Here is a 27,300-nt window from a genome sequence, read left to right as displayed (position 1 = left end):
GGATGACGTCATAGAGAGACACCCTTTATGTAGGATGACGTCATAGAGAGCCGCCCTTTATGTAAGATGACATCATAGACAGCCACCCCTTTATGTAGGATGACATCATATATGAGCTGATAATAGTTGGTTTTCCAGGTTAAAAATATTGATAAATTATCCTTATAATCAGATAGTGATGGTCTGACACATAAACTGATAAACAGGAAGCAGACAGCGCCGTTCTCTGTGTAGTGGCTGAGCGGAGTCACTGCAGCTTGATTTCTATTTCAATGAATGGGAGATGATCTACAGTAACCAAGTCTGACCACAACACAGAGTGGAGCTATCTGCTTCCTCTTCCAGACTCTGATTTGTGCAGGTCTTGTGTCAGATCCTCACCATCTTAATATTCTATGGATAACTTATCAATAGCCTGGAAAACCCTTGGAAAAGTTTAGAGTAAACTTACCTCTAGCAACAACAACCACCTACTGAACAAGTAACTCACTAATCATTTGGCCTGTCCTGATGTCCTCTGTGATCCCTTCCTATAAGGCACCGTCACCAATAGGAAGGGGCTCCTGGACTCATTTGGTGCCTGAGAAAGTGTCCCTGTCCGATATCCACCAATATTCAGAGCTTGACTTCTGGTCATTATGTGGCCTTGACCTCATGTTAGCTGCCCTGACCTTAGCCTTTACCTAGACTACTCTCCTGGTTATCTACTTGGTGCAACCAACCTGGATCAGCTGTCACCAAGACTCAATCTAGTCACATATAAGGGTTAAAAGGTGAAAACCGGGCTAGTCATTTATACAACACCTCTAGGAGTAACCCAAAGTCAAACTCGATTGGAGACAAGTCTTCACCAAGTGTAAGAGACGAACCATTGTAGCCTTCAAGTTGTGTTGCCTCTTGCTATAACTTTGGGCTCCAGTATTGAGTTAGAACCTGGGCCCATTTTAGGATCCACTGTTCCTCCAGTCCATCAATGCTGGAACGCCATTAGATGGAGTGGTCTATAGGCTTCTATGAGCCTCAGGAGGTCCACACGCCAGTGATAATATCCATAGTCGCCTTGAAGATGTTGCCCACTTGGTGGCTTCCGATCATGTCCATTCATACAGGAATTGGCACAATGCCATCCTATGGACGCTGGAGCGCAATAGGAAAAGTTTCTGTCCGCTACATTCATACAACTTCTTCTAGAATTCCCACTATGGAACCACCGGAGATCTGTAGGACACACATCTTAGGCTTTTGGAGATGGAATCAAATACCATGAATTAAATCCATTGATTTAGATTTCAAAGACCAAAATTGTTGTAGGATTCGTTCACTATGGACCAGGTGTAGCCTGGCGTAAACTTTATGGGGCCCCGTACACTGGGGGTCTCGGCATCAGTTGATGTATGTGACTCAGAGGCTTGGACTTCAGTCACATTGACATCTGTGGAGCCATAAACCGGGCGCCGAGTGATGAATGATTTGACATCAACTCATTTCTGAAGCAAATGGACTATGATATGAAATTCTCCTGCCTCGTATGTTCCACAAGATATAGATGTATTATTAAGGTAACGGCCCTTTATATAGAGCCGGGGCTGTGGAAGCTCTGGAAGGATTGGAGGGAGAGGACATCATTTCTGTGGACTACAGAGGATATGAGCCCCATAGAGAAGTATCAGCACAGGGACACACTAAGTTGTAGAACCCAAATTACCTTTAGGACACATAGATGAGACAAGGCTACATGTATGGCCCCTTCCAAAAAAAGTAACAAGATAGATACATAAATATGATAGATAGATAGATAGATAGATAGATAGATAGATAGATAGATGCTCCCTAATTATGGGGAGGGCTCCTGGCGCGTGCCCCAGGGCCCCCACCAACCAATGATGGATTGTTGGCAATTCACCCACTATATGTGTGGGGATTGAACCTAGTACAGAGAACCTAGCAGTAGCCGGAAACCCCCAACATGTCTATGGCAGAGCAACTATTAAATTATGTAAATTAGAAGGAGGGGCTCCGGGCTACATCACCATATGTCTGCGAGATAGATGGATGAGACCAGGCAAGAATAAGAAGTTGGGTGTGCATAAAAAGTCGGTCGAGCTACAAGACGCTCTGGAGATGTAGCCCTGAACGCCTCTGGCTTATTGACATAGTGGGGCACATTTACTTACCCGGTCCCTGCGCGATCCCCGATCCGGACTGTCCGACATGGATGAACTCTGCCGCAATTGATGGTGATCATGTGCCCAATTTCCTGCATGTGTCTCTTCCCGCTGAGGTCCGCTGGAGTTCACCTTCTTCTTCCTGGTGCATGTAAGTGCTTGATCTTGCGACACAAATTTAAATGTTAAATCCCGCACTTAGTCCGAATCTGTCGGATCATCCAACGGCCACGCTCCCCGATTTGTGTTGAGTGAAAGCGATTGCGACAGAAAAGGATCATGTGCGACACAATCCCTGCAAGATCCCCGAAAAGTCGGCAAAACCAAGGAAAATAGACCTTACTGCAGGAAAGTACCTGGCGCTCTACTCTCCTTCCCTGACAACCAGCGGTGGTCACACTATTGTACAAGGCACAATAAAAACTACCTTCACATTGATGAAATGTAATTGTATTCATCTCTTGTTCTAGATATTCCACAAAGCAGAAACATGTTTTCTATCTTTATTCCGGGATGATGTTCCACCCCATTTCCAGCAGACAGAAGGGGCGACGGATCGTAAACTTAATCAAACACTCGTTTAGATAATCACTTTCTGCTGCTTCTTGTTTTTGACTCCAACGAGTCCATTACATCAACATGAAACGCGTCCTGGACGGGAGCTTCCTAAAATGAACAGTTGAATATTTTTGGACAGCGGCTGCAGTCTGTCTATACCGGACGTGTTATGAACCGTTGTCTATAATCCTGTATCTGGCGGCAGGGAGATTTATTATTTTCTTAATTACTTATTGATTTTATTTTTTCATTTTTTTCCTAAAAAGATGTTTTTTTACTAAAAAGTGTATGACATTGCAAAATAAATTTATCTTTTTCGGCATGTGCTGACTAGCTCTTGCCTTGCACTGTTATGGTCCTAGTAGTCCTGTCAGTAACCTGCTGACTAGCTCTTACCTTGGACTGTTGTGGTCCTATTAGTCCTGTCAGTAACCTGCTGACTAGCTCTTGCCTTGGGCTGTTCTGGTCCTATTAGTCCTGTCAGTAAACTGCTGACTAGCTCTTACCTTGGACTGTTATGGTCCTAGTAGTCCTGTCAGTAACCTGCTGACTAGCTCTTACCTTGGACTGTTGTGGTCCTACTAGTCCTGTCAGCAACCTGCTGACAGACCCTTGTCTTGGACGGTCCTGCAAGCAATGTCAGTAACCTGCTGATCTTTATGCTAGTTTACTACAATGTATCATGGTCTTGGCTGAACACAATTGCATCCACCTCTCATCTAGTTATGTAAAGGGTAAATGATTTCAGCTGTGACCATAGATGTCCTCAATCACTGATAGGAGGCAGCCAAAAGACCAGCAGCCCCACTGATCAGATAAGTACAGGAGATGGACCCGTTTGATGGAAAACCTTGTGTCTTACGTCTGGATGGACATATTTTGGAACACCCAGCTGCTCCTTCTGGGACACTACCAGTAAGAATCTGATGATGTGACAATTATTCTGTGATGATGTATCACCTCGCTGCCTTACACATGCATGTTCCACAATCTCATGGATGGAGACGGACATGACCATCACTCATATTTCGAAAGAGATGGAAGTAGGTAGCGTGCACCCCTCTCACTATCTATAGACAACACATTCCGGGGTATCATGGGATCGACTACTTATACTGATATCTCAGCCCCAGGGTGAGGAGACAATTCTTCTAGGGACATATCAAGGTCAAAATGATATAAAATGTCCTATGCAGAAATATCCATACAAGGGAAAGAATGAAGAATAAGAATTGGCGTCTATGGGGGAGACTAGCCCCTCCAGGTTTATTTTGGCCTTGAGATCCAAACCTTGGATCTAGAGGTCCGTCTATAACTAGGGGTCGTCTGTAAGTCGGGTGTTCTTAAGTACGGGACCGCCTGTAAAGGATACAATGGAGAACAAGGCCTCTGGAAGAAATGGTGCATAGTTCATCAACATTTTGGAAGAATGTCTTAAAGAGGATGTCCTGGGATATTCATTATGGCCAATAGCATTGCAGTATTCTATCACCTTTTCACCCCCCCCCTTACTGATGATTTTATGTGTCTTATATATGCGGCTGTGCGTTAATAAACATTGTGGGATTTTGCATTTTCTAAGAGACTGGTGTGTCTTGGTGTGTGCTCTCTTCCCGGTACCGGGGAGACATTTTTGGCTATAAAAGGGTTAATTTGAAAGTCACCTTGCAACTGCAGGGGGGTATAAGCCCCAGATAAAAATCTCTTACGGACTCAATACACATAAAGGATACAATGGGGCTCATTTACTTACCCAGTCCTGTCACGATCCCGCGGAGCGTTGGCCAATGTGGATTCGGGTTCTGCCGGGATTCACTAAGATCGTGCGCCCGATATCCTGCATGTGTCGCTGCTGCCCCGAGGTCCGCCGGAGTTCACTTTCTTCTTCCCGGTGTATGTCAGTGCTGATCTTGCGACACATTTCGGTTTTTAAATTCCGCAGGTTTTCCGAATTCGTCAGGTTGTTTGACGGCCATGCCCCCGATTTCTGTTGCGTGAAAGCCGTTGCGATTGCGCCAAAATTCGATCGCGTGCGCCAAAATTCCAGTGGAATTCATTGCAAAATGGAAAAATTCGGGAAACCCGACGAAAGTGCGGCCACGGAGCCCTTAATAAATGAGCCCCAATGGATCCAATATATATAATGGATGTTTATCGCATGTACTGGTACAAAAATACTCTGGTACCAGTAATGAAACATTATTTCATGTGTTTGGTCTGGACCCTGTGGCCATATCTTGTATTTAAGTGACATATCCAGAAAGCCTCCCGGTCTCGGAGGACCCTGGGTCTATCCCCTCCAAGCTTCCTGTGTTTCCCTGGTGCTCACAGTGTTTGCCAGCATCAGAAATAGAGTTTTTAAAATTCGTTGGATCTTTTCTGATATTTTGGGCATTTTTTATATGTTCTAAAAACCTGTTTTTTAAAGTATCAATGCGGAGAAAATGTATCAGTCTTCATGGGATAAGGAGGATTGTCCAGACTGGATACAATTGCTTATGTTCCTATCAAGATGGTTACTACCACAGTCCTGCCTGTGAGGTCCATGGAAGAAATATCAACCAATGACACTGATAGCTCCCCCTACTGGTGACTGCTCACACCAATTTCTTCTCCTGTCAAGATCTAGATAAGAAAACAAGTGAAATCATATTTCCAAGTGAGGAAGATGAGGGAATCAGACTAAACTTATAATCATGTGACCTCTAGTTTGCTCCTCCCTCTGTGATGTCATCTATTCTTTATAATATTCTGAAGTTATCTAGAATTCCATGTGACCTTTGGGTTTATTTGACCTACCAGGTCCCTCTGTGATGTCACATGATCTTGAGAATATGCTAATTATCAAAGTCCCCTATGATTCTCATGTTTAGTTACAATTTGCACCACTTTTGTTAAATTATATCACAATGCAAGTGCAAAATATTAGTATTTCATATATTAGAATTTATAATAAATTGGTATTCATTTTGCTATTCATTCCTGCCTGGCCACTCTATGATGCCATGTGACCTTCAGAATATGATGATGTCACAATGCCCTCTGTGATGTCACATGACCTTTAGAATATGATGATGTCACAACGCCCTCTGTGATGTCATAACAGAGGTGATGTAAGACCACAACATCCTGACCTTTGTCATTCTCTCTTCAACCTTTGAAGAGTGAAGTTGACTTTTTGGTGCTCCACCAAAAAAGTTCTCTAATTAGTGATATCTGAAACCCCGCCTTGAAATCGCGGAAGAGGAGAAGGACTGTCAGCACAGCGGTTCCCAAACCCGTCATCAGGAACGGAGAACCTGCTGAAGGTAGACAGGACCTCGATAAAATGGACCTCTCTGTGGATCTCCCAAGGAAAAGGAAGGGAGGGAAGAGAGATGAGGCGCCACGTAAGAAACAGCGGATGGAAACATCCAAAGATGGCGCCAAGACAAAAGTGGCTTCCAAAAGACCTGGAAGCCTCCTGATGGAGAGTACACCCAACAAGAGGAGGAGAGAAGAGATGGAGAAGCTGTCTGGTGAGTGCAGCTCTAACACACCTACAGGGAATTATCAATTTTAGAAGATTTTACTAGGGAAGAGAGAAGTTTATGGACACTGGGCGGATTAAATTGTCCTGACCCATAGACAGTTTGACCATAAGGAAAAAAGTCATTAAATTAGTCATTCAGGCGTCAATATTGCAAATTATGGACATTTTTTACTTCTAACACTTCTTTCCTGAGTGATGGATACTTAGTGGGATTACAACAGTTCGATGCATATAATACACAGAAGATGGCATATTTTTTTTGCATATTAAACCATGCCCAATGTTGACAAGCCACTCCTCTTTCTACCTAAACCACACCTCCCCAATGTCTTCATGATCTCCTGTAAGCTTGTTGTACTCCTGTATAATAATGCAATGGAATATAACATATTCTCTCTTTACCAGGAACAACCCCAGCTGTAACCCCCATCACAGTGACCGGACCAGATAACTTCACCTTCCATAAAATTCTTGGAGAGGGCAATTTTGGTAAAGTAAGTATTAGGGATTATGGTGGTGTCTGCCTTGTGTGTGATATGGAGACTACAGGAATATTTGCGCTCCATGTCTCCACATCACGTCTCATCTAACGCTTTGTCTCCTCCAGGTCATGTTGGCCACACATCGCTCCTGCCAACAGCAACTGGCAGTGAAGATGGTGAAGAAGAGGCATCTACTTGGGTGTATGAGAGAAAACCTCCTGGTAGAGCGGAAGGTCCTGGAGGTGGTTGCAAAGAGTCCACTCTTCACCCAGGCTCACAGCATTTTCCATACTCAGGTAAGTCTCTCAACATCCATCATCTAGACATCTTTGTTGTGTTCCCTCCTATATTCTGACACACAAAACCTGAAGCCCATGCACACAGTACATGATGTTGTCCTCAATAGTCTTTGGGGCACATGTACTTACCTGTCCCGTCACGATCCCTGCTGTGCGTTGTCCGACCTGGGTTCGGAACTGCCGCGATTCACTAAGATCGTGCGTCCAATTTCATACATGTGTCGCTTCCCCGCTGAGGTCCACCGGAGTTCACCTTCTTTCCGATGCATGTGAGTGCTGATCTTTGCAACACAATTTGATTTTAAAATTCCGCGGTTTGTCCGAATCAATCAGCCTGTCCAACGGCTACGCCCCCCGATTTGTGTAGCATGAAAGCCGGCGCTGATGTGCCACGAACCGAGCGCGTGTGCCAAAAACTCAGGGCAATTCAGGGCAAAACGGAAAAATTCGGGAAACCCGCCGGAAACGCGTCCAACAGACCCTTAGTAAATGTGCCTAAATCACACATTTGGGTATTATTTACAGTCATCCTAGCACCAATATCTAGTAGATACAATAATCACCATCATCTGCTTTGTCTTTCCCCCAGGACTTTATGTTCTTCGTCATGGAGTACATCTCCGGGGGAGACCTACGTGACATCATCCTAGAGCACAGCCCATTCCCCATCCCAGTCACCAGGTAAGATTGGACATGCATGTATGAGATGGAGATGGCCATTGCTGCTCTTATTACTATTCTTGTATGTAGAGGGGATGAAATGTTGGATGTTGAACTATTCTATGTCTTTGTCCTTAGGTTTTTTGCAGCAGAAATCACTTGTGGGCTGCAGTTCCTCCACAGCAGAGGAATCATACACAGGTAAGGTCTTCTTCTCTATAGACCCGCTATAACTCGTCCTGGCTGTCCCTAGACCCTCATCCTAACACCCCCTGTAGATATTATTATGGTAGAATAAATCTGGTGTTATATATATATAACCTCTTTCCTCCACCAGAGACATAAAACCAGATAACATCTTAATGGACAGCGCTGGTCATCTGAAAATCGCGGATTTTGGTCTTGCCGTGATGAACGTCTTTGGAGATCAGAAGATTTCAGGATTTGCCGGGACTCTACAATACATGGCTCCCGAGGTAAGAGATCATCTACATGTTACTGAGGTATCACTGCATCCAGGACTGGACATCTCCATCACTACTGGTGGTGTCTACACAATGTTGTAACCCATGTCGTTTCCTTTTTCTACAGATTCTTCTAGAGTTACCCTACAACACGGCAGTGGACTGGTTCTCTGCCGGTGTGGTGTTTCATCTGATGGCCACTGGACAGTATCCATTCTATGGTGGTCTAGATTGTTACAAACTCAGAGAGTCACTGATCAAAGATGCCCCCGTCTACCCAGAAGGACTCAACATCCAAGTCAAACACCTGATAGATGGGGTGAGTATCTATGCAATGTCTCAGTGAATACATGTAATATGACCAGTGTCGGACTGGGTTATCTTAGGCCCACCAGAGAAAGTTCATTTGGGGCCTACTCTTAATTATCTGCCGGGAAATAGATTCTAGCTGCTTCCAAATGGAGTTGCTTTCTGTTGCACCTCTGCCGTTCGGTATTGGGTTGAGCCAGGGCCCACCGGAGGATCGTCTGGTACTCTGGTGGGCCAGTCCAACACTGTTCAGTAGGGTTGTACCAGGGCCCACCGGAGGATCGTCTGGTACTCTGGTGGGCCAGTCTGACACTGTTCAGTAGGGTTGCACCAGGGCCCACCGGAGGATCGTCTGGTACCCTGGTGGGCCAGTCTTACACTGTTCAGTAGGGTTGCACCAGGGCCCACCGGAGGATCGTCTGGTACGCTGGTGGGCCAGTCCAACACTGTTCAGTAGGGTTGTACCAGGGCCCACCGTAGGATCCTCTGGTACATTGGTGGGCCAGTCCAACACTGTTCAGTAGGGTTGTACCAGGGCCCATCGTAGGATCCTCTGGTACATTGGTGGGCCAGTCCAACACTGTTCAGTAGGGTTGTACCAGGGCCCACCGGAGGATCCTCTGGTACTCTGGTGGGGCAGTCCAACACTGAATATGACTGAATAGACCATATATGGAGTAGTGGATCCTACGAGAGACTTTATCTTAACGTTTGATGTCTTTATTGCATTCCTCCAGCTATTAAACAAGTCACCAGAGAGTCGTCAGGTAGCGGTAAATCGCATCAGGAGGCATCCATTCTTCACCACCATGGACTGGAAAGATATAGAGGGAGCGGTTGCTTGTCCACCATTTCAACCACCAGCAGTAAGTATTGGATGCATAGAAGATGTTTGTGGGAGCAGATTTGTGATGTTCCTTCAATCTAATCACTAATTAATTTATCTCTACAGTCTCTACCATCTGTACAGTCTCCAGCGATGACATCCCAAAAACTAGACAATGTCATCTCCTCCACGGAAGGCAAACAATACCCCATTGCCGAAAGTGACCAACAACTATTCCGTGGAATCACATTTGCCAATGACGGATGGCAGGTCGTAAAACCAATTGAAGAACCTGTAAAACGTCCGAGGTGAGTCAATGGATCCGAGACTGGGGCGGGGGATTTCTTGGTGTCTTTTCATTTCCAAGTGCAAAAATTATAAATAAAGTTTTCTTTTCACCTGCAGAACTTTTGGCAGAATTGTGAGGGAGACCTTCCACAGGATCTGGAAGAGGATTAAGCGCTGGAAGTAAACAGCTCCGCAGCCGGATCTCACCAACAGATCAGTGGCTGTAAATCATTGTCCACCATCTGGAAGACACCTGAAGCACCAGGCATCCGCAAAGACTGAGTGTCCCAGTACACTGTACTGAAGAAATGCAACAACACCGAAACAGCGCTGTCTACAGTTAACCGGTAGGTCCATAGTCTAGTGCACCAGTGTCAAATACAAGACCCGTAGGCTGCGCTCACTGGGAGAGCAGGATAGGGGCAGGATCTGATTTTCACCTTTCCTAGCTCCCCTGGTGCCATGCCAGCAGCCGTCTTCTTCCTGGGTGTACATCTGCTCTCCTGATGTTACGTGAGCCGGCACGTAGAGAAATGTGAGGAAATGTTATTTTTCCTCCCAGTAGGACAGGGAAGAGGCTACTGGAAGCACTGTGACTGATGGAGGGCAGTAGCTACTGGGGGGCATTGTGACTGATAGGGGGGCAGTGGCTACTGGGGGCAATGTGACTACCGGGGGGGCGTTGGCTACTGGGAGACACTGTGACTGATGGGGAGCATTGGTTGCCAGGGTCACTGTGACTGCTGGGGGGCAGTGGTTAATGGGGGACCCTGTGACTACTGGGCTGTACTAGCTATTGCAGGCAATGTGACTGCTAGGTGGTTTGTGACTACTGAGTCACTGTCACAGTCACTGTGACTGCTGGGGGGATAGTATGGCTCCTGGAGGGCAGTGTGGCTACTGGGGGCAATGAAACTACTGAGGACACTCTGACGTGAGGGGGAATTGGCTACTAGGGGCACTGTGACTGCTGGGAGTAAGTGGCTACTGGAGGGCACTGTGACTGATGAAGGACATTGAATACTGAGGGTACTGTGAATGCTGGGCTGGCAGTGGTTACTGGGGGGCACTGTGACTGATGAAAGGACACTGAATACTGAGGGTACTGTGAATGCTGGGCTGGCGGTGGTTACTGGGGGGCACTGTGACTGATGAAAGGACACTGAATACTGAGGGTACTGTGAATGCTGGGCTGGCGGTGGTTACTGGGGGGCACTGTGACTGATGGGGCAAACTGACTACTAGGGGTACTGTGATTGCTGGGGGGCAATGGCTACTATGGGGCTCCTTGACTGATAGAGGGAAAATTGGTGACTAGGGGCACTGAGACTGCTGGGGGCAGTGGGTACTGGGGGGAACTGTAACATATGGGGGCATTGGCCACTGGGGGCACTATAACTGCTTGGGGGTAAGTGGCATGGAAGATGTTGGTGGGAGCAGATTTGTGATGTTCCTTCATTTTAATCACTAATTAATGTATCTTTACAGTCTGTACAGTCTCCAGCGATGACATCCCAACAACTAGACAATGTCATCTCCTCCACGGAAGGCAAACAATACGCCATTGCCGAAAGTGACCAACAACTATTCCGTGGAATCAACTTTGCCAATGATGGATGGCAGGTCGTAAAACCAATTGAAGAACCTGTAAAACGTCCAAGGTGAGTCAATGGATCTGAGACTGGGGGATTTCTTGGTGTCTTTTCTTTTCCAAGTGAAAAAATTATAACAAAGTTTTCTTTTCACCTGCAGAACTTTTGGCAGAATTGTGAGGGAGACCTTCCGCAGGATCTGGAAGAGGATTAAGCGCTGGAAGTAAACAGCTCCGCAGCCAGATCTCACCAACAGATCCCAGTGTTCCAGTACACTGTACTGAAGAGACGGAGAAACATCGGAACAGCGCTGTCTACAGTTGGAAAACTGTTCCTTCTGGAATAGATATTCTGGTTTGGTTTAATCTCACATCATGTCATTAGGCTTCTTGAAAGTCATGCTTGATGGTAAGGGGGCTGCCTTACAAAGTAGCAAAAAGAGGCATTGTTTTCCTTGTCCCTCCATGGGAAACATATTTTGATATTTCCCAGAATCCCCTAGTGGAGTATCAATGGCCATAAGTCTCCACACGTTTATAATGCAACCTAAATTGGTAAAGTCTCCATAAACAGGACTCTTACCTCCTGGCCCTAATCAAAAGCCTCTCTCAACCAAACCAGTTCCCTACGCTGTACTGAAGAGACGCAACCACGTCGAAACAGCGGTGTCTACAGTTAACCGGTAAGTCCATAGTCTAGTGCACCAGTGTCAAACACAAGACCCGTAGGCTGCGCTCACTGGGAGAGCAGGATAGGGGCAGGGTCTGATTTTCACCTTTCCTAGCTCCCCTGGCGCCATGCTAGCAGCCGTCTTCTTCCTGGGTGTACATCAGCTCTCGTGATGTAACGTGAGCCGGCGCATAGAGAAGGCGCATGCTGAAGAAGGAAGATGGCGGCTGGCAGAGCACCAGGGGAGCAAGGAAGTAGGACAGGGGAGAGGCTACTGGAGGCACTTTGACTGATGGAGGGCAGTAGCTACTGGGGGCCACTGGGGCACATTTACTTACCCGTCTCGTCGCGATCCCCACCGTGCGTTGTCCGATGAGGATTCAGGTCTGCCTTGAGTCACTAAGATCGTGCATCCAATTTCATACATGTGTCGCTTCTGCGCCAAGGTCCACCGGAGTTCACCATCTTCCCGGGGCATGGGAGTGCTGACCTTGCGACACAATTTGCTTTTTAAATTCCACGGTTTGTCCGAATCAGTCGGGTTGTCCACGTCCCCTGATTTGTGTCGCATGCAAGCCGGCACCGATGCAACACAATCCAATCCCATGCTCCAAAAACCAGGGCATTTCAGGGCAAATCGGAAAAAAATTGCGGGTTTGGACCCTTAGTAAATGTGCCCCATGGTGACTGATGGGGGGGGGGCATTGGCTACTAGGGTCACTGTGACTGCTGGGGGGCACTGTGACTACTGGGCTGTACTAGCTATTGTGGGCATTGTGACTGTTCGGGATAATTGGCTACTGGAGGGCACTGTGACTCATAATGGACATTGAATACTGAGGGTACTGTGAATGCTGGGCTGGCAGTGGTTACTGAGGGGCACTGTGAGTGATGGGGCAAACTGACTACTAGGTGTACTGTGATTGCTGGGGGGGGGGGGTAATGGCTACTGTGGGGCTCCTTGACGGATAGAGGGAGCATCGGCACTGAGACTGTTGGGGGCAGTGGGTACTGGGGGAACTTTAACTTATGGGGACATTGGCCACTGGGGCCACTGTGACTGCTTGAAGGTCAATGGCTACCAAGGGCACTGTAAATGTTGAGGGACAGGGCTATTGAGGGCACTGTTACTGCTGGGGGGCAATGGGTACAGGGAGACACTCTGACTAATGGGGGGAATTGACTCCCGAGGGAGTAATGGCTGGGAAAAACTGTGATTACTGGCGGTATTGGCTATTGTGGGCAGTGTACTGCTGGGGGGTAGTGACTATTGTCACTGTGGCTACAGGGGGCACTGTGTCTGCTGGGGGGCACTGTGTTACTGGGGGGTAGTGTAGCTACTGGGGGCACTGAGACTAGTGTGAGGCACTGTGACTGCTGGGGGCAGTGGCTACCTCGGGGCATTTTGACTGATAGAGGGAGCTTTGGCTACTGGGGGCAGTGGGTACTGAAGGGCACTGGGACTGATGAAGGAAATTGACTACTGAGGGAACTGTAAGTGCTGGGGGGGCAGTGGCTACTGGGGGGCACCTTGACTGATAGAGGGAACATTGGATTCTATGGGCACGGAGACTGCTGGGGGCGGGGTGGGGCAGTGGGTACTGGAAGACATTATAACTGATGGGGAGCAATAGCTATGGCTCTGTGACCTCTGTGTTTGTGGCAATGGCTACCAAGGGCAGTGTAAATGATGAGAGTCAATGGCTAATAGGGGTAAAGTGCTTGCTGGGGGTGACAGTGGTTAATGGGGCACTGTATCTGATGGGGGCATTGGCATCTGGGAGCACTTTGACTGCTAAGGGGAGCAATGGCTACTGGAGGGCACTGTAAATGATGAGGGACAATGGCTACTTGGGGCCTTGTGACTGCTGGGGGGATAATAGCTAATGTGGCTAATAGGGGGCATTTGCTACTGGAGGCATGGGGGCAATGGCTACTGGGGGACACTGTGAATACTAGGGGTGCGGGCTATTGTGGGAAGTGTAACTTCTGGGGGGGAATGACTATTGAGGGCACTGTTTCTACAGAGGGCACTGTGACTGCTGCTGGGCACTATGTTACTAGGGGCAGTGTTACTGCTGGTGGGCATTGTGACTGGTGGGGGCAGTGTGGCTATAAGGGGCATTGTGACTGCTGGGGGGCACTGGAGGCTCTGTGGCTGTTGGAGAGGCACTGTAGCTGCTGGGAGGACAAGGGTGGGAAACTCGGGGCTCTGTGGCTGCTCGGGGGGGGGGGGCACTGTAGCTGTTGGGGGAGTTCAGTTTTGTAGTTGGTAATTCTAATAAGATGATATTCAGCCTCTAAATATACCACAAGGCTGATGTGGCCTCCCTTGAAATGAGTTTGACACCCCAGGTCTAGAGTGGTAGAGAGTAGAGATTGTGACTGCTGTCTACAGTTGGGAGTCTGTTCCTTATGGAATAGATATACTGGTTCGGCTTTAATCCCACATCATGTCATTAGGCTTCTTATAAGTCATGCTTGATGTTATGGGTGCTGCCTTATAAGGTAGCTAAATAAAAGGCATAGTTTTCGTTGTCCCACTCTGGAAAATATATGTGTATGGTTCCCAGAATCCCAGAGCATCAATGGCTAAACCAGCTCCCTACACTGTACTGAAGAGATGCAACCACATTGAAACAGCACTGTCTACAGTTGGGAATCTGTTCCTTCTGGAATAGATATTCTGGTTAGGTTTAATCTCACATTGTGTAATTAGGCTTCTTGAAAGTCATGCTTGTTGTTAAGGGTGTGTATCGTATTCCTTGTCCCACCTTGGAAAACATATTTGTATATTTCCCAGAATCCCCGTTGGTGGAGCAACATTGGCTATAAGGTTCCTGGCGACCTTAACTGCTTGAAGACGAAGGACAAAATAGGTTGTCCAAATCAGTGGCCACTTTGCCACATTTGGACGATCTATTTCGTCCTCAGGGCCACACAGGCACTGTCAGCGCACCAGTGCTATCCGTAGCAGGAGGCCGGCTCTTCCCTACAGTCTGGTCCCTGCTGCATCTGCCCGGTACAGACCTCCATGTCTGCCATGTACAGTGGCCAATAAGGCCCAGTTTAAGACTGTGTCTCATAGGCAAAATGTCAGTAAAAGACTGACTGGTACAGTACAATACTCTGCAGCCCAGAAGGGATGACAAGTAGATGTCAGTACCCTAGTGGGACCGTACAAAATTAATTAACTGAAAAAATTAAAAACAAAAACCACCCATTATCCTATATATACTTATATTTCGTATACCTCCTCCCCCCCCCCCCCCAAACACAAAATTATCCAAGCAGCTATTACATAATTATACCCATATTGTCAGGGATATATTAAAAAAAAAAAGAAAAAAATGACTAAAAATTGCAATTTCAGTGCTTCCTGCCTTACAAAAATATGTAATAGAAAGCGATCAAAAAAATATCAGATGTACCCTATAACAGCACCAATCTATCAGCAGTAAACAAAGCCTAATAACCCTCTTATGATTGAGGAATAAAAACGTTATAGTTCTCCCAATATGGCGGCAAATTTACTTTCAATTTTTCTTTAAAAAAGTGTTTTATTGGCCAAACTGCAAAGATGCAGTGAGAGCAGATCAGGTTATGCCTGACTTGATGGACCCTCCTGCTGTGAGTAGTGAGGACCCCCCCTGTAGCACATCACCTTTCTTGGGGAGAATCCCAGCAGTGGTGCTGTCCGGGATCCACTTAAAACCTCTTTTGGACTCTTGCCGGAAATTGTGGAATTTGCATAAATTATGCAAATCACCCGTAGCAGGACGTAGAAGATCAGCAACTTCCACTTCCTTTTCCTCCCCCTTTGGTGTCTGTCTTCAATAAAGCTTCATGTCTGTGAACTCCCACCCTCTCCCCTTTCTCCCCACACCCTACCCCAAATTCCCTTGCCGCTGTAATTGAAATGTGATGTGATATTAGTTGGATATATTGACCGAGAAGTGTTTTTTTAAAACGAGAAGCTTAAAAAAAAAAACTTAAACAGTAGTGGGGTGTGAACCCACATAATTCTAATTTTTGTTATTTGTTTAATTTCAACAATATATTTCAGGAATATAGTGATGGTGCCAATGAAAAATATAACTCCTCCCACAAAGAACAGTCCCCAATATGGTGATAGAAGAGATTGTTACATGATGGCTCTTAAAAGAAGAGATTAAAAAATAAAAATGCTGAAAAAACTGATCTGGCTTAAAAGGGTCTTCCAGGGCTAACATACGGATGAGCCATCTTTTTAATAGGTCATATATATCAGATTGGTTTGGGGTCCCTATCCCTGGTTACTACAGATGGGCAGACCCTATAGTTCGAAGTTTGGGTATGTCTAGCACAACCTGTTCCCCCCTGGCCAATCGCAGCCACTAGTAGTAGGTAAGGGAGTCAATTGGCCGCCAATCAGGCTATGGGGCAGATTTACTCACCCGGTCCATTCGCGATCCAGCGGCGCGTTCTCTGTGGTGGATTCGGGTCCGGCGATTCACTAAGATAGTTCCTCCGACGTCCACCAGGTGTCGCTGCTGCGCTGAAGAGCATCGGAACGCACTGAAGTTCACCGTGCCATCGTGGGTGAAGGTAAGCGTGTACCGAGCGACACTTTTTTTTTTTTAAAATGCGGCGGTTTTTCCGAATCCGTCAGGTTTCTTTACGGCCACGCCCCCCGATTTCCGTCGCGTGCATGCCGGCGCTGATGCGGGGCAATACAGGGAAAATCGGCGCAAAACGGAAAAATTTGGTTAACCCGTCGCAAAAACGCGAATCAGGCCCTTAGTAAATGACCCCCAATATGTCCAAGTAGTGAGGGACACACCTGAACTGGGGACCCAAACGTAAAAAAACAATCCTGCTCTTCTCTACTGGTGACCAATCAGTCTTCGGATGATCTTATAACATCATATAGCAGCTGTGTTCAGTACTACAACTAATCTCCTTTTACATTATTAGGACTGGGTCATAATCAGCTCATGTGACCAATAGATGTTACATCATTGATCTGTTGGATGGAGAAGTACTCACAGGAGTATCAGCTGATTGGAGTCAGACCCCCACTGATCAAATATTGATCTCCCGTCCACCTATCTTGAGTGAACCTTATCCCAAAATCCCCTTAAAATGCTATAATAACCCTGTATGCATTTAACTCCTAAGCTCCCCCTAGTGGTGACTACAAGCAAACAGATTACTATCGTACATTCAGAACTAAATCTGTGTTAGAAAACTTTCAAGTGTGAAATCTGTCGCCATTGTGGACAATGTCAGCGCCGGTCAAGGAGTTGGGAACTTTTAAAGAGCTGATGACAGAAAAGCATTTGCGCGGCGGCTCCTCGCACACAGCAGCAGTACAGGGAATTGATTTGCCAGTGTCCTTCACTGTGTATCGGAATAACGTGATGAGCCAAGTACATTAAAATAAGCTGTTAACCTTCGCTGGCATTGCTGATACCTTCCCAACATCGCTGCCTGGGACTGGGGACCATCAACAACACACACAGACCGCGCCTCATCCTCCTAGTGGTCACAGCGGGAATTATTCCCCCCAACCAGGATGGAGACGAGAAATAAATCTCCTCCATCATGTGGGAGTTACAGTTTCCGAATGATACCAGGTTCCATTTGTCATCGGGATAAAGTCCGGGGTGAAGGAGAGAAATCTGAAGATTCATAATTATCCTCGACTGGAAGAAAATGAAACCCTTGAAGGACATATGGAAAAATTGTTAGAACGGTTGATTTGAACTGTTGGTGGTCTCCGCTATCCTATTACACCTTTCTGATTGTTACTATGGTTACAGCCTGATACATTATTGCTCTTTTTATGTTAATGGTTTCACTGTATACTTATATACTGTGCCAAATAATATGTGTATTGAAAGGGTTCCCCGGCATGTGGGAATAAAATATTGTCAGATCAGGTATAAAAATAGAAAAAAAAAACACATAAAAAACACCTCTCTGGACGGCTCATGGCTTTATGACCACTAGAAGAAAGGTTGCATTAACCCATCGTACAACCTAAAGGAAATTTGCTACCAGGATGAAGGATTGTAAACCAAGTACATACTGGTGTCTTCCCCCTCTGGCAGGAGCCACTTTTCTTTCATCTTGCTTTTATGAAAAAGAATTATACAAATGAGCCTGGAGGGGCTCCAGGATCCAGTAACAGCAATGGAGTCAGGAGCCCCTCAGTCTCATTTGCATAATTTGTAAAAGCTTTTATTTGTAAAAACAAGAAGAAGATATAAAATAAGAAGCTAAGAAAAGAGCAGATCCTGCAAGAGGGGGCACACGCCAGTATGTCAGTGTGCTTGGTTTACAAGCCTTCATCCTGGCAGTACATGTCCTTTAAGTAGAAGCTACAAACAGAATGTCAACCAATGTCGGTCACCCCCCCATATAACTAGCTCCAGCTAGATCCAACCCTGCACAGAGTTTCAGGTCTTTCTCCACCTGAGGTGATGACATCACATACTCTGTGCACTTGATGACTGAGCCAGTCCCTGGCCATAGGGGTCACTCACTACTAGAACTGATCAGGTGCCGGCTCACTAGTTAAGTGCACAAGAAACATCATCAAAATGGGATTAGAAGCCCTATAGACCAGAGGTCTTCTGCTGAAACCCACTTAAGGATTTCCATGATCTGGGCTACATAGTAGTATGTGGCTCCATGCAGACTACATGCTCTTTACACTAAGTGCTCCTCGGAGGAGTGGCTACATAGTAATGCAGTGCTGCAATAGAGTTGCAAGGGTTAGGAAGCTAACCTTGAAGACCTGAAAGGGAGATGGACTCTTTGAGGGAGATTTAGCTTTGTGCACCGGCATATGAGGAAATCCCCATATCTATCATCTTATGTATGCATATGTGTTGTTACAATGTCTCTACTTATAACATCTATCATCTTTTGTGTGCATATGTGTTGTTACAATGGGGCAGATTTACTTACCCGGTCTATTCGCGATCAAGCGGCGCGTTCTCTGCGGTGGATTCGGGTCCGGCCGGGATTCACTAAGGCAGTTCCTCCGCCGTCCACCAGGTGGCGCTGCTGCGCTGAAGTTCCCCCGAGGCCTGCCGAAATGCACTCAAGTTCACCGGCCTATTCCTGGTGAAGGTAAGTGCAAGTTTCGCAACACTTTTTTTTTTTAAATGCCACGGTTTTTCCGAATCCGTAGGGTTTTCGTTCGGCCACACCCCCCGATTTCCGTCGCGTGCATGCCGGCGCCGATGCGCCAAAATCCGATCGCGTGCGCCAAGATCCCGGGGGAAATTCAGGGGAAATCGTTGCAAATCGGAAATATTCGGGTAACACGTCGGGAAAACGGGAATCGGGTCCTTAGTAAATGACCCCCATTGTGTCTACTTATAACATCTATCATCTTATGTATGAATATGTGTTGTTACCATGTATCTACTTATATCCAGGACAGGTTTAAGGTTTAGGGTGCAATTGCAGCAGAAACTCAGCATATACCAAAATGTAGTTTCTCTGTGTTTTTTGGCATTATGTTTACATGACTACTTATGATGCTCCCTGACTATTGTCCACGTTGACACACTGGGGCAGATTTACTTACCCGGTCCATTCGCGATCCAGCGGCGCGTTCTCTGCGCTGGATTCGGGTCCGGCCGGGATTTAATAAGGTAGTTCCTCCGACGTCCACCAGGTGGCGCTGCGCTGAAAAGCATCTGAACGCGCCGGAATTCACCGAGGCCGGCTGAGTGCAGGTAAGCGCGTCCCGAGCGACACATTTTCTGTTTTTAAATGCGGCGGTTTTTCCGAATACGTCGGGTTTTCGTTCGGCCACGCCCCCCGATTTCTGTCGCGTGCATGCCGGCGCCGATGCACCACAATCCGATCACGTGCGCCAAAATCCCGGGGCAATACAGGGAAAATCGGCGCAAATCGGAAATATTCGGGTAACACGTCAGGAAACCGCAAATCGGGCCCTTAGTAAATGACCCCCTATGTAGCAGACACTCAGCTTTGTTTGGTCTTTCAATGTAACCTAAAATGTAATAATTCACAGACAGCAATCAGAGATCTTCCCAATGATAAGTTATTGAAGCACAGACATGAGTCAGTAACAAAAAATTTCAATAAAGTAAATTCAGTAAATTTGGAAATTAATTACAGGAGAAGGAAGGGGGGGGGGCAGATACTTTATTAAGCCACATTAATGTTTCAAAATGATTTCCTGATTATAAAAAGCAACATTAATTAAAAGTGCGACAACCCGGACCCCCCCTAACTCACCACCCTCCGCTGCAGGGTAATAGCTTTGTAGAAAACAATTATTTCTTTCCATAATTTGGGAACATTTTTCTGCTTTCTCCATCACTGTTGTCGCTTTTTATATCATTTAATTCTATCTTGTTGTCGTCTTTTATAAAAAAAAGTTTTATTTTTTAGTTTTATTTTCTTATTTCTTAATTAAAGGGGCAGTGTCTGGTAATGGTGTAGTGATGGAATATGTCAGTCTTGTGCTATAGGCTAAAGATAGCAGAGTCTCCACCAACCTCTGGAACTAGTACAGTAAATCCCACCATGGAGTCCATTATAGTCATTATAGACCGACTCAGTGACCCACCATAATCAGTGGCTGACCCTGTGGCCCATTATAGTCAATGTCTAACCCTGTGGCCCATTATAGTCAATGTCTAACCCTGTGGCCCATTATAGTCAATGGGGCAGATTTACTTACCCGGTCCATTCGCGATCCAGCGGCACGTTCTCTGCGGTGGATTTGGGTCTGGCCGGGATTCACTAAGGTAGTTCCTCCGACGTCCACCAGGTGGTGCTGCTGCGCTGAAGTCCGCCGAGGCACGCCGGAATGCACTGAAGTTCACCGGCCTATACCTGGTGAAGGTAAGCGCTAGTCCCGCGACACTTTTTGTTTTTTAATGCAGCGGTTTTTCCAAATCCGCCAGGTTTTCGTTCGGCCACGCCCCCCGATTTCCGTCACGTGCATGCCATCGCCGATGCGCCACAATCCGATCGCGTGCACCAAAATCCCGGGGCAATACAGGGAAAATCGGCGCAAATCAGAAATATTCGGGTAACACGTCGAGAAAACGCGAATCGGGCCCTTAGTAAATGACCCCCAATGTCTGACCCTGTGGCTCATTATAGTCAATGGCCGACCATGTGATCCATTATAATCAATGGACGTCCCTGTGACCCACTATAGTAAATTGCTGATCTTGTGGCCAATTATAGTTGATGATGGACCATGTGACCCATTATAGTCAATCATAGACCATGTGACCCATTATAATAAATAGCTGGCCCTATGACCCACTGTAGGTAATGGCTGACCCAGTAACACATTATAGACATCATCTGACCCTGTGACCCATTGTAGTAAAAGGTCATTTACTATAACAGGTCACAGTGTCACCTGTTACCGTAAACGGCAGACACCATTGCTCCTTAAAGTCAAAGGATAATAGGTGTCCTGGTGGTTACCACACAGCTTTCCCATGTTACTGAACGGTAATCTTGCCTTGATGCACAACTATATAGAAGCAAGGTTGTGATCTGGGTTGTACTACACTGTGCAGAAATCCCTGTACAAGCTATAATAGGTATCACCCAGCTTTCTCAAGAACCTGAATGTTAACCTTGCCTAAATAGGCAACTATCTGGAAGCAGGGATGTAATCCGGAGTCTGCCAAATTGCGCAAAAATCCCTGTACAGTTGTAACAGATATAACCCAGCTTTCCCTAGAGCCAGAGTGTCCTGCTACCTTCTGTAAGTGAGCTTATATAAATTGATATCACGAGTGATTCTACACAGAAGACTTTGATGTGTTATAGAAGAAAAACCCATCTGTAATCAGCATGAGAGTCCTGCCCCCCTCCGAGACCCTCCACCGACTCCTCATCTTCTCTTATCTCATGTTGACCTTCACAGAGCAGAGAGTCACCAGAACATCTCCTCTCCTTTATCTGCTGTGTGACAATGACGGGAGGTTACACGAGGTCCCCCGATGCCCGAGATCTCCCCTCCACATGCAACTCTAATAATTAGTGAGTCTGTCGCATCTGTAACCTACATCTCCAGGAGTCACAGAGAGGGAGAACTGCGGGTGTAGAAGACAAGAGGAGGTCTACGAGGGGCATCCCTGGAGGAAAGATGGAAGGGGAGACTCGTTCTGCATTCATTCCCACCAGCAATGCATTATCTCTCTACTAAATCCCCTTCTATTACACTGCTGCTGTCCTAATGGTCCCACCAGTCACATGACAACTTACCCACATGTGACCTGGCCAGCCAATCAATAAGTGACCGCGTCAGAACATCACCACCCAGTCCAGTGATTGGCAACATTGTTTTCATACTACCATGAAGGACAGGTAAATAAAGAGACTGTCGGAAACACCAGAACAAGTGGGAATCAAGACAATCCCTTTAACGGGGATCCACCACAAAGAGCACAATTATGAGCAACCTACCCCTTAAATGCCATGGTCCCCCTGATTAAGTCGGACTTTGTATTTTTAAAATCCGCCAATCGTTTCAAAAGATACAGCCTCAAGAAGTTTATATGTGAATTATCTCATACTAGTCAACAGGGTGGTATCCTAGCAGCACAGAGACACACCCCCGAGTAAATAAAAGGATAACACCCCCTTGACTAGAAGGAGCTAAATCACATATAAACTTCTGGAGGCCATATCTTTTGAACAGGTGGACGGATTTTTAAAAATACAAACACCAAATGAATCAGGTGAAGAGTGGCAATCCTATCCTCGTTCCTCATACAGTACGAACAGTATCCACAATATAAAAACCCATATGAATTGTGAGACAACTCACCTAGTTTACTTAGTACAATGTACCACCTGTTCACTACAATATGTAGGCTGTACGATGAGGAAGCTCAAAGACAGAATTAGCGAACACATAACAGCAGCAAACCCCAAAACCATTTCCAGCACCCGGAACCTCTCAGGGGTGTCTAAACACTTTAAAGAAGTTCATGCTGGCAACACCAGCAGCATGCAAGTTATTGCTATGGAACAAGTTTCTCGTCCCCCTAGAGGAGGCGATTGGAAGAAACTTCTCCTTTCAAAAGAAGCATATTGGATCTTAAATCTTGAGGATTCGCACATTGCTGTATGATGATGAATTGTTTATAGCCGTGTGGGTAAACATATGAAAGTGAGAAATCGCACTGCGCTCCAATCATCGAGGAGCATTGTGTCATTTGTATATTGAATACTGAAAATTAAGCAAACCTTGGTTATTATGGCACTGTACCTTTAAGAGGAATATCTAGACTCCCCCTTTAAGGGATTTACCACTCTGGACAATTCTGTATGTTAGATAATATGGGATCCAACAGACACTAAGTGAGCAGCAATTGTTCTATTTCCCTGCAGCGCCACCATTGGCTACAAGAGGAATTGCACCTATTCCCTACAAATTAAAGGAGAAAGGGCACGGAATAGCAAAGGTCAAAGTGTAAGAGATGCAACACTAAATGAGTAGTTTGCTAAATTCAATTATTGGACCAATAAATCAGTAGTTTTTATATGTCCACGAAGAGCAGAAGCTCCACCCATGAGGTTCCTCTGAAACACAAGTCAGATGCAATATATTGTAGCTATAGTGACTGATTAGGGGCCAATGATCATTATGATCTGAATGCTCAATCTAATTTAACAGTAGAATGGATTGTTGCAGATCCCCTGGCAAATGTCCTGTTGCCCACAGCAACTTTAGTGCAATTCAAAAGTACTGACCAATCAGCAGTGACTGTAAGCCAATGAGGAGCAAAAGCTCCACCCATGAGGTTCCCCTCAAAGAGATAAATGCATGTTGGATGCAAGACCCTCTCTCAACTTGTCCTTTCATCTGTGGCTACTTTAGTGCGATGCAAATGTGTGGCCAATACATCAATCATGCTTCAAGGGGACCTGTCACCAGATCTTATTCCATTGCACTTTCAGCTACCTCAAGTAGGGGATAAAAAGTACTTTCTAGAATCCTACTTTTATCTGAAATTTCACCTGTTTGCCTATGAAAAATCAGGCAAATATGAGTCTTCTGATATATTCTATTCTATAGCACCTAAAAACATATGCCATAATCTCATCTTTAAGATCACACCAGGCTTATGGTTTTATGAGCTACAGAACCAGAGATACAGACGGCTAAAGATCTAGTTGGAAATGCAGGTTGCCCATTATTTAACTGCCTATAGGTCCAGTTCCAGTGCAGATCGAAGGACCATACGCCTGATGGGGTCTGAAAGATGAGATTCTTATCTTTAACATGACACCAGTAATGTTTCTAGGAGCTATAGAAGAGAAGATAGGGGCTCCTGAAGTGCAACCACTAAACTTCATGCATCTCATGTGAAAATGGGACTTTGGAGGAGATTTTTTTTTATAGGGAATTTAAGAGGGAATTCTAGGAAGATCAATTCATCCTCTACCAGGGGGGGACAGGTTCCCTTTAAGTAGCACAGGATGGCGCTGCAGAATACTCAGCAGTGCACTCAGATCTCACTTTCTGCTATGCTGCAAAGTTGTCTCCATGGGGAGATGAGCTGTGATAAAATAAGTCTGGGGGTTGTGCTTTTCTTAAATGCTGACCTTTAATTCTGCACAATGTGTGTTCCCGGCCGCCGCCATGAGCCTGCATATTACCGGGGCCTGGACTTGGCCGGCGGGTCACCGGGGGACGAGAGTAAACGTCTGTGCATTTAAATCACTCGGAAAACTTTCCGTTTCTTCTTCCTTGTGGCAGGTTGATCGTGAGCCAAGACGCAGCCTCCTGACACCGGGCGCACAAGCTTGTGCTTGACACAGATGTATGGCTTGGTCACCGGCAGACAGATTTGCGTCCCAGAGTGCTAGCCTTGTCTACAAGCGGAGAACAGCTCGGCTACGGCAGGCGGAGGACAAATTAAAGGTCAGGCTGCCTCCACTCCTGTAAGCAATGGATTAGATAACTAGTCGCATCCCTAAAAGGACAAAGTCATTAAGAACATCCACAAGAAAAAGGGAGCGGAATCTGCAAATTACGGATGTGTATAATTCTGTAACGGAATCTGTAAATTACGGATGTGTATAATTCTGTAACGGAATCTGAGAATTACGGATGTGTATAATTCTGTAACGGAATCTGCAAATTACGGATGTGTATAATTCTGTAACGGAATCTGAGAATTACGGATGTGTATAATTCTGTAACGGAATCTGTAAATTACGGATGTGTATAATTCTGTAACGGAATCTGAGAATTACGGATGTGTATAATTCTGTAACGGAATCTGCAAATTACGGATGTGTATAATTCTGTAACGGAATCTGTAAATTACGGATGTGTATAATTCTGTAACGGAATCTGAGAATTACGGATGTGTATAATTCTGTAACGGAATCTGAGAATTACGGATGTGTATAATTCTGTAACGGAATCTGAGAATTACGGATGTGTATAATTCTGTAACGGAATCTGAGAATTACGGATGTGTATAATTCTGTAACGGAATCTGAGAATTACGGATGTGTATAATTCTGTAACGGAATCTGAGAATTACGGATGTGTATAATTCTGTAACGGAATCTGAGAATTACGGATGTGTATAATTCTGTAACGGAATCTGAGAATTACAGATGTGTATAATTCTGTAACGGAATCTGAGAATTACGGATGTGTATAATTCTGTAACGGAATCTGAGAATTACGGATGTGTATAATTCTGTAACGGAATCTGAGAATTACGGATGTGTATAATTCTGTAACGGAATCTGAGAATTACGGATGTGTATAATTCTGTAACGGAATCTGTAAATTACGGATGTGTATAATTCTGTAACGGAATCTGAGAATTACGGATGTGTATAATTCTGTAACGGAATCTGAGAATTACAGATGTGTATAATTCTGTAACGGAATCTGAGAATTATGGATGTGTATAATTCTGTAACGGAATCTGAGAATTATGGATGTGTATAATTCTGTAACGGAATCTGAGAATTACGGATGTGTATAATTCTGTAACGGAATCTGAGAATTACGGATGTGTATAATTCTGTAACGGAATCTGAGAATTACGGATGTGTATAATTCTGTAACGGAATCTGAGAATTACGGATGTGTATAATTCTGTAACGGAATCTGAGAATTACGGATGTGTATAATTCTGTAACGGAATCTGTAAATTACGGATGTGTATAATTCTGTAACGGAATCTGAGAATTACGGATGTGTATAATTCTGTAACGGAATCTGAGAATTATGGATGTGTATAATTCTGTAACGGAATCTGAGAATTACGGATGTGTATAATTCTGTAACGGAATCTGAGAATTACAGATGTGTATAATTCTGTAACGGAATCTGAGAATTACAGATGTGTATAATTCTGTAGCCATTATGTAAGAGATACAACAGCATCTTAAAGGGGTTCTCCAGTGAAATGTATGGGTTATGATATTGAGAGGGCACTTACCCCGCTCGGGCTACCCGTGCCCCGGTTTGTCCGTAGAACTTCTGACGGCCACAGATGGAACGCAGAAATCACATGATCGCTGACACTTACTGCCCAGTCTGAATAAACGACTGGGGTGCCATCACAAGAACCAAAAACAACCAGGTAGGTACCTTTCTTTTTTTGACAATCTCATGCAGACCTGTATGTTTCCATGGTAACAGACTACAAACACACTCTTTGTAGTCGGATCCTGCAGCCATGTGTTACTCCTTTCACTTCATCTTCCTAATAATCTTTATGCCAGGGACACATGAGATGTCATTGTATCTCCAATTTGTCTCTGGCCTGAGACACTAATATCAAAGACTGATCTGTGTGTCTCCATGGTAACAGACTACAAACAAACTCTTTGTAGTCAGATCCTGCAGCCATTTGTTACTCCCTTTACTTAGGCTATATTCACACCGCCGTTGCCCGCCCGTACCGTACCGTAGCGGGCAACGGCAGTGTACGGGGAGAGGAGGAGGAGGTGAGCGCAGCTCACCCCCGCCCCTCTCCATAGCAACCTATGGCGTACGGCCCCGTATTACGGGAAAAGATAGGACAGGTCCTATCTTTTTCCCGGGTACGGAACGGTACGGTGCCGCACGTGTGCGGCACCGTACCGCTCCCGTAGGGTGCCGTGCGCCCATAGGAGTGTATGGGGGACGTATATCGGCCGTATATACGTCGGCCGTATATACGTCCCCCATACGTTGGTGTGAATATAGCCTTAATCTTCCTAATAATCTTTAGGCCTAGGACAAATGGGATGTCATTTTGTCTCCAGTTTGTCTCTGGCCTAGAATCAAAGGCTGATTTGTGCGTCTTCATGGTAACAGACTACAAACAACTTTTTTTGTAGTCAGACCCTGCAGCCATGTGTTACTCCCATCACCTTATCTTCTTGACAATCCGTAGGCTGGGGACACACAGAATGTACTCGTTGCCTTCA

At 45.7% G+C, this 27,300-nt stretch overlaps 2 protein-coding genes across 3 annotated transcripts in view; one reads left to right on the top strand and one right to left on the bottom strand.

Annotated features, from left to right (window-relative positions):
* NELL1 (neural EGFL like 1) overlaps nucleotides 1–27,300 on the bottom strand; it is a 534,618-nt gene that overhangs the window by 211,194 nt on the left and 296,124 nt on the right. The window lies entirely within an intron of this gene.
* Nucleotides 6,052–9,924, top strand: LOC140068828 (protein kinase C delta type-like). The gene is made up of 10 exons (XM_072114216.1): nucleotides 6,052–6,241; nucleotides 6,661–6,749; nucleotides 6,863–7,033; nucleotides 7,626–7,717; nucleotides 7,835–7,897; nucleotides 8,034–8,172; nucleotides 8,288–8,479; nucleotides 9,207–9,335; nucleotides 9,422–9,603; nucleotides 9,701–9,924. Exons 1-10 carry the CDS (start codon nucleotides 6,052–6,054, stop codon nucleotides 9,765–9,767), a joined length of 1,314 nt encoding a protein of 437 aa, XP_071970317.1. The 3' UTR covers nucleotides 9,768–9,924.

This window comes from Engystomops pustulosus, chromosome 7 (genome assembly GCF_040894005.1).
Source record: "Engystomops pustulosus chromosome 7, aEngPut4.maternal, whole genome shotgun sequence".
NCBI classification, from domain to species: domain Eukaryota; kingdom Metazoa; phylum Chordata; class Amphibia; order Anura; family Leptodactylidae; genus Engystomops; species Engystomops pustulosus.
This window is presented reverse-complemented; position numbering and strand designations above follow the sequence as displayed.

Bases quoted from the DNA above. Each gene is read 5' to 3' on its own strand.
- LOC140068828 (XM_072114216.1), top strand. From the start codon at position 6,052: ATGGACCTCTCTGTGGATCTCCCAAGGAAAAGGAAGGGAGGGAAGAGA. The intron at 7,898-8,033 runs GTAAGGTCTTCT...TTCCTCCACCAG, and splicing joins AGCAGAGGAATCATACACAG to AGACATAAAACCAGATAACA. The intron at 9,336-9,421 runs GTAAGTATTGGA...TTATCTCTACAG, and splicing joins CACCATTTCAACCACCAGCA to TCTCTACCATCTGTACAGTC.